At 42.1% G+C, this 8,375-nt stretch overlaps 1 protein-coding gene across 1 annotated transcript in view; it reads right to left on the bottom strand.

Annotated features, from left to right (window-relative positions):
* Positions 1–4,664: 4,664 nt before the first annotated feature.
* kcnd1 (potassium voltage-gated channel, Shal-related subfamily, member 1) overlaps positions 4,665–8,375 on the bottom strand; it is a 44,665-nt gene continuing 40,954 nt past the window's right edge. Inside the window, exons 6-8 of the mRNA XM_076076373.1 lie at positions 6,065–6,154; positions 5,451–5,701; positions 4,665–4,872 (exon numbers count right to left, since the gene is read on the bottom strand). Coding sequence (XP_075932488.1) covers positions 4,665–4,872; positions 5,451–5,701; positions 6,065–6,154 — 549 coding nt within the window. The remainder of the gene's footprint in view (positions 4,873–5,450; positions 5,702–6,064; positions 6,155–8,375) is intronic.

The raw sequence follows: 8,375 nt of genomic DNA, 5'->3' as shown, positions 1-8,375 counted from the left end.
GAACACCTGAGAGACACCTGAGGGAATAACAAGAGCAGGTAAGGCCACCTGGTCTCCCATGATGCACTGCGGGACTGAACACACCACAGAGCTCTCTGATTGTACTGAAGGAGAAGTACCACAAATACTCTGATACAAGTACACGTCCTCAATTTAAAAAAGTACCAGCATTAAGTAGCAAAAGTAAAAGTACACATTATTCAGAATAATATACTGTGTATATGATGTTGTAGTATTCGAATGTGTTTATCACGTTATTGTTGAAAACTGGTGAAAGTGCAGCTCATCTTATTTACTACATACTATATATATATATATATATACATACAGCTGGAGTAATGGTATAATTACATCATGTATCAATAAAGTTTTATTTTAATCAATAAGACTATTATTAAATCTTTGGTAAAGTACAGCTCGACATTGACTGACTTGTAACTCATATGTTGTCCACTAGAGGGCGCTGCTGCACCAGTTTGACACTGATTTGGCACCAGACACTGATTCTGAACCTCACTTCGTGTGTTTATCCTGAGCGGTAACATAATATATATATATATATATATATATATAATCAGACACAAACAAACAGGTGATGTTCTGGTTTCTTGTCTTTATTAGTGGAATGGAATATACACCTCTGTGCTTTAATGCTGTTTTCTCCTTCCTTCATTCTGCTCCGTGTCTCTCTGAGACTTCACTGCTCCATCAGTTCACGGGATGAAACCTGTAACACATCATGTTATGATGTTTCTACGTGACACCACTGTTGGATCTGAAGAACAGAAGTTAAACAGCTGTTCAGATGGACAGATACTCACATTCAAAATCATATCCAATAAAAGAAGCTGTTTAAGCAGCACTCATAGAACCAGAGTTACAAAACAATAACTTACAGGAATTAGTAACTTCATTTCCTTTAAATTCAGCACTTTAAAATAACATTTACAAACCAGGTTCATGACCTCAACATGACAAACGTGTTGAACACACGTTGTATGGAAGATTAAAGGGGACAATTACTTTGAAATTTGTACTTAAAAATTCTGGTTAGTAAGTCTAAAATAAAATAAATGCTGTTACATTGTTGTATGGAAGGTCAAAGAGGTGATCAAATTATTTATTTGGAATCTTTTGTTTAGAGTTGTGATTATTAATTAGAGGGAAAGTATTCAGGATGAAATAACTTCCATTCAAATGATGATTAAATAATAACCGCTGAATCAGCGATTAATACTCATCATTTTGATACAAATGTTACTTAACAGCATCAGAACAAAGTGAAAACATTAAAAACAATATTAAATAATAAACGACTTTATGAAATAAACGTTGAAACAAGAGCAAAGTTTCATCCAGGGAACGAACCGTCTGTTCAGTCGACTCTCTTTAAACCGCCGGAGAAAACAGATAAAATACCTATAACGGTATCCATGCATAATGTGCCTGCTCATCATACACACACACACACACACACACACACACATACACACACACACACACACACTTTGCATTCTGGCGAGGAACATGCCTGAATGATTTTATTTTGAAATTCATTTCTATAATCTGTTTATTCTTCTAACGTACACGTCTCGTGGTGCAAACACTCGTCTTTGAAAAGTCTCGGGACGGGGGAGGGGGGGGGAGGGGGGGGGGACCAACCAATGAGAGGAGAGAAGCAAATAATGAGTCGTCATGCAAAAGAAGGGATGATGAAGACTAGTGGTGTGTGTTCTTCTGTCTCTTCTTCTCTGATATGGTTCCTAAGGTCAGTAGTGCTACTTCTACTGTACGAGGCTCATGCACGACTTTCTGCTCTTTTTTAATTTCTTTTTTTGGTTTGAGGATTTTGATTGGAAGATGCAGGTGAACGTTTATGATACAAAACATGTTACAGTATGTTCGTCTGTGTCTCCTGTGAACGGGTCGAGGAAACGCTTCAGCTGAAAGTCACGCGTGGCCGACGGCGTGCGCTCTGTAAGAAGGTCGTCTTCAACACACCTGTGAATCACTGCGTGGACACTCTGCACCTGTGCATCTAAAGAAAGCTTCTGTTCTACTGCGTCCTCAGGTTTCTACCATCAGTCCGTCTCTACAGGAATCTGGGCTGAAGGAGGAAGTAAGAAGAGAAGCTTTAAATCTTCCACAGGAGTGTTTTTATCTTCCTCTTCAGGAAACACTTCTATGTCCTCAGATGTTTTCTCCAGTGTCTCTGCGGCTCGATGTGTTGAAATCACCCAGTTTATCGTCTCTTCGTGTTCTTCTCAACTCACCCACAACGTTCTCTTGACTTTTGACATTTATATCTCCTCAGATATAATCTGTCAAACGTCCGTCTCCTTCGTTCTTCTGTCGTTAGGACTGTGAAGATGATCAATCTTTTACTATGTGAGTTCATGTCAGGAGACACACATTAATGATGGAAGGACTTCACTTTCTAACTGCTGTGGACAGACGGAGGAGCTGCTTCAGCTTCATCACATCGACGTGGTGTTCAATGAAGGTTCAGATCTAAAGAAACATTCTACTTGTTCTACATCCAGTGTGAAAATAAATCAGTTTTAAGACATGTTTTCACCTGCAAATCATACAAACCTGAGATAACACTTATAAAGAGACAAAGGGCTCCTGGGCCCAGACATGAGGCCCCACCACCTCTGCTCCACATCAACACACAAAGTCTGTGTCCATGGTTAGCCTCTCTTCTGTATTTTTCTGTCTCTTTGTAGTTGTTTTAGGTCTTCTTGTAGTTTTGTCTCTTTGTAGTTGTTTTGTGTCTCTTTGTAGTCCTTTTATGTTTCTTTCTGGTCATTGTGAGTCCTGGTCGGTACATGTCTGTTTGAGAGACACTTTGTAGACCAGGGGGGCCCCTGACACTTTGGGCCCCTGGGTCTGTGCCCGATAGGCCTGTTCAGTAACCCCTCCATGGCTCCTACTGCTTCTCCTAACAGTTAACTTAAACTTTGGGGAAAAAGATGAATAAAATCCACAAAACTGATCTACAGGTGAAAAGATGTCAAACAGATGGAATCTCTTCTTTAGATATTTTTGATCAGCCACTGAGGAGCTGAAGGTATTGAGCATCATTGATGAATAAAACTGAAGTAACTTCTTCATGAATGTGTTGAAAACAAACCTTCTTTTTCTCCCAGAATGCACCTCATCGGGACGAACGTGACTTTAATGCTGAAGAGCCTTTGTGGCGTCGCGCTTCTCGTTCCCATTCAAATCTATTGCAGAATACTCGTGTTCTCTCTCTCACTGAAGAGATCACAGAACAAATGGATTCTAGTTGCTTTACATGATGTTCCCTGCAATGATTACTGTACTCTTATAACACACATATTATTATTGTTATTATTATTATTCTCTTCATGTTGATGCTATTTTCCTGCTTGTTGTAATGTTGCATATTTTGAAAAGTAAAAGGCTTTCGTTCCTCTGGACGTCAAACACCTGTGAGCTACAGCCGGACCAGACGAGTCCACATCAGACTACAGCCGGACCAGACGAGTCCACATCAGACCGGATTGATCCAGAATCCCTCATTTAACCCTTTTTCTCTCTACAGTCCCATTTAGAAAAAAACAGGTAAGTCCTTTGAGTCCAGTTCAGCTCCTTAAGGATCAGCTCAGTGTAGTGAACAGTATTCAGGCTCAGCATAGATCAGTTAAGCCCAGTTGAGTCCGGGTTCACGTGTTATGATTGGTGCGTTTCAGCAGCGTCTGGATGGTCCTTCGTGTTCGGTCACCTCTTACAACCAGACTCTGAAGAGTTGACCTGAAGCTGCTGAATCAGAGCCAGTGGAGAGATCATCCGTACAGACTTCAGAATCATCCTCTTCTAAGACATTGCAACCCATTTTTGTGGGGTTTAAACCTACAACCTCTACACATAAGAGGTCCAATACAGAAGTTAATATCACCAAACCTCAAGTATCATCGTGGAGCTGTATCGGCCTGATTACTGTCACCTGTTTCCCCACAACGGCATCCAAACAAATCAATGAGTTGGAAGCCACTCAGGGTCGCTTGGTTGTCTGCAGATGGTCTCGTCTTTATCCAAAGACTCTGTCCGTTTGACTCTGAAACGGTTGAGTCTGAATGATCCTCCAGCTGGTCTACAGTCCTTCAGATTTTCACTGTCAAGACCAAAACCACTCGGTCCTTTCACACCAGGTTCAGACTGAAATACAAGCCCATTGTCCTCGCAGCCATGTGGTACCCGTAGAGATGCAAAGAACTGACCCAATGAAACCTGTCGGTTGGTTTTCAGGGGGCTTGATGTCTTTCTTTGGGAGTCTTGGCATCGTTTCCATTAGATGAACCGTCCCAAAAGTGTGTGTTGGGGTAAAATGAATTCTTGGAATGGTTCTTCGGGAGAGCAATTATTGTTTTTCTTTGCAAATTCCTTACCATTAATTTTTGCTTGATTTCCCAGCTCCTGTTATGGTTATTTGTCCCTTGTGTCCCTTGTGTCTCCGTTAATCCACAACAATAGTGAGAGGAAGTGAAAAGCAACGAGCGTACTCGAGATCTCAGCTGGCGGCGCCCTGGGTATCAGGATCAGAGGATCCAGAGGAGGTTCAGAGCTCACAGGGAGGTCGGCTGTGGGGCGGCAGGGTGGGTGTCCAGGGGAGGGGGAGTCGCGGGCGTGGTCGGAGGTTATAAGGAGGAGATTTTGAAGGTGTCGTGGGTGTAGGCGGTGGCCTGGGTGTTGCGCAGGATGCCGGGGATCGAGGCGGGCGACGGCGGCAGGCTCTTGTCGGGCGTGTTGGCCGGCGGCGTCGGGATGCTGATGATGGCGGCGGTGAAATCTGGTTCCCCGCAGTTCAGCTTCAGGTCGCTCATCTGGGCATTCAGACTGGAACGACTGAGGAGAGAAACAAACACAGAGATTGTTTTAATTTCAAATGAGGAACCAAGAAAACGTTGAAAAGATGCAGTGAACCCCGTCAGTGCTGCAGCGTTAGTGTGTCACTGATGCTTTTTAAGTCAAATCGAAATTTGAATTCTCTGTTTTCTTGGAACGGAATACAAATATGTTAATGATGTGCAGTATAATTTTGCATTTTTCAAAACACAATAAAACCTTTTTTTCTTCTGCAATGTCTTCCTGGATGTTAGAAGCTGAGGGAAAGTTTGCGTTAAACGGAAAAAGCGCCAACTTGATAAAATCATTTCTGCTCACCTTGAGGCTTAAATGAAGCTGCTTCGTATGCTACCAACTGTTGGAATGTAATAAGTAAGTTCAAGTCTTAATTATCTGAAAGATGTGTTTTTAATGGTAAAATAACCATTAAAATGCAGTAAAGATGGAGTACATCAAGGCTCTGCTTTTGGACCCGTTTTGTTTATTTCTAATCTCAGAACCAAATTCTATCTGAAGTTCATTTTTTCTCATTGTGCTTTATCTGTGTGTCTTCTCTCCAGTTGTGTGTGTTCATGTACGTTTGTGGTGTGATGGAGGTGGACTTGATGTGCAGGGTGTCCAGCTCCTGGACGCTGCCCCGGCTGACGGACACCGTGGAGTTGGCCAGTCGCATGGCGGCTCTCCTCCGGGCCCGGCGGGGGCAGCAGCCGGTGGAGTTGTTCTGCGCCCCCTGCTGGCTGGACAGGGAAGTGCTGCGACTGGTCCTGTAGCCCACCGACTCCGTCATGCACAGCTCGCTGTAGTTCATCTCGTTGGTGAACTCGTGGTTCTGTGAGGAGAGGAGGGGAGAAGCTGAGATTAACAGCTTCTTAAAAAAGTTGAATTGAAACATTTGAAGAAGCTTTAAAGGTTTTGCTTTCAACTTCTAAAGACATGGATGAGAAGATTTTGTAAAATATACATTTCAAAATGTACATTTCTATGACAGACTATCTGCTGAGGAAGATCATTTTAAAGACATTGTTTTGCAAACTCAATAAGAAACTTTCAATTTAAACTTGAAAGTAAGTAATCAGGAACATCCAGTGAAAGCCTGAGTTTATATCGAGGCTGCCTGCAAAGATAAAGACACGCTGAAGGTATCTTTAAGCTCCATAGAGTCTAAGAGCAGATCTGAACTTCAGCTTCTCACCGTCGTCTTCTCCAGACAGTGCAGCAGGTGGTTGTGTTGATGCTCGAACGCTGATCTGTTCTTTATACACAGAGCCGTTGTGTCACTGTCCTGAACACACACAAAATCAGAAAACAACAAGTTTACACAACATTCAAACATCACCAAAGTATTACAAACACCAAGAGGAATGAATGAATCCTGTCTGAGAGCAGTTTGTAGTTCAGTCCATTTAAAAGCACCAGAATACCGGAAACTAGTTCTGCCAACATTAGAATATTTAATTGAATATGATGTTATTGGATCGTGTAGTTACCAAGAAAAGTTCCGATAAATATCATGAGGTGATTATTTCTTCCTGTAAGGAAGTCCATCCAAACTTGTGATACGGTGACGAGTATGAAAGGACTAAGTCCAGTTTGATTCAACATTTCTGAGCCAAATGTTGATGGCTGTTGAGAACACCATGTACTTGGTCTTATCTGCATTTAAAACAAGTCTATCATTAGAAAGAGATAAATGTAAAACATCAAAGGCAAACTGAAGACGAGAGTCTGAGTTGACATATAAAATGGTGTCATCTGCATAAAAACGGACATTTAGGTACTTTATGGTGTGTTTTTGCCTCGCGGTACTCGCACGAGTTTGACCTGCAGGTAATTTGGGTTTATTTGGGTCATTCTCGCTGGAGAGGAGGCGGGGCTTACCGCCATACCAACAACATTTCATTAACCATGACCGAAATACCCAGTTTTGATGGTTAGTACATGTTGTGTCTGTGTTCGTGACGTGTTGGTGAGTTTCACTGAGATGTATTCACTGTAACTAGCAGCAGAGCTATGAACCCAAAATAAACTGTTTGGCAGTGATTTGGTTTCAATAAACGGATTAAAAGGATCCCAACATCACTACATCATGATGCTGATTTGTAAAAAGTCTGAATTCATGACGGATCTGTTAGCGAGACGAACAGCTTTTAAAATGCTTGTATATAACTGTATATAATACCTCAGCCACGTTACTGTTAATACCAAGGATATTACATCAAATACATCAACAGCCAATAAATTCTGCATATTCGCGTCATTAATGTTGCCCAGTTAAAATTTCTGTCAATTTGCATCGTTACATTGACTTCGTATGTAATAAAACACGGCGTGATATGTCGGTTTTGCGCCGTAGTTTCGGACATGAAACTCAACTCCACCGGTCACATTGATCCCGATCCTTCTCCCTGGAGGATAAACCCTTGTTACCCAATGATCGTTCCTCTGGCGCCCCCCTCAGGACAAACACGATACATTTTTCATCAGGTACTTAGAGTCGACAAAGTCTTCATTAGTTTATAGAAATAAAGGAGAAAGTCCGTAAATCAATCAACGTATCTTTGAAGGACAACTGATCATACTGTTTGAGCCTCTCTCTCTTTTTAGTCTGACACATAATCTCTCTTCTTTCTGCTTCCTCTCTCTCTCTCTTAATAATTCTTCCTCCTCTCCATGTTTCCGTCTGTGATGTTTCAGAACAAACTCTCAGTGTCTATAAAATAATAAAAAAGCTTTTCAAACTATTCCTGTGATCACAAAGAGGAAGCTGAGATCCTCCTCCTGCTTCATCCTCTTATTTTCTCTCTTCCTCCTCTCTTCTTCTGCTGTAACCTCTTTGTTTCCCTCCCCTCCTCTTCCTCCTCTTCCTCCTCACCCTCATTGTGACCTCTTTAAATCCAACATTCCTGCTGAGCTCTGAGGCATTAAGCCTCAACAGTTTAACTGTCTCTCTCTCTCTCTACCTGAAGCTTAAATCCTCTTCACTGATGAAACATTGAAACACAGTTTCCTCCTCGTGATGAAGATGAAGCTCCTCAGATCTTCAGTGATGTTCTCAGAGTTCAGCTGCACAATAACCTTTTCAGGTTATTGTTTGTGCAGTAAGTGGGAGGAGTCTATGAGCTGAAGAGGAACTTAAAGTCTGCAGCTTCAGTAGAGTAGAGCTCCCTGCTGACGCGCTAACGTTCATTCAGACAACTTCACTGCTTCTATTCTTCTATCCTCTCCACCAGTATAAATATATATAAATATTAAAATGTGTCCTTATTCCAGACTACATATTGGTTCTGATTCTCTATTTTAAACTAAACACAAGAGACCGCTGTGTGTCTGTCTGCCTGCCTGTCTGTCTGTCTGTCTGTCTGTCTGTCTCTCTGTCTCTCTACCTGTCTGCCTGTCTGTCTGTCTGTCTGTCTGCCTGTGTGTCTGCCTGTCTGCCTGTCTGTCTGTCTGCCTGTGTGTCTGTCTGTCTGTCTGTCTGTCTGTCTGTCTGTCTGCCTGTCTGT

This window comes from Anarhichas minor, unplaced genomic scaffold (assembly GCF_050575085.1).
Source record: "Anarhichas minor isolate MPS153535 unplaced genomic scaffold, ASM5057508v1 ptg000056l, whole genome shotgun sequence".
In the NCBI taxonomy this organism is placed as follows: Eukaryota; Metazoa; Chordata; class Actinopteri; order Perciformes; family Anarhichadidae; genus Anarhichas; species Anarhichas minor.
This window is presented reverse-complemented; position numbering and strand designations above follow the sequence as displayed.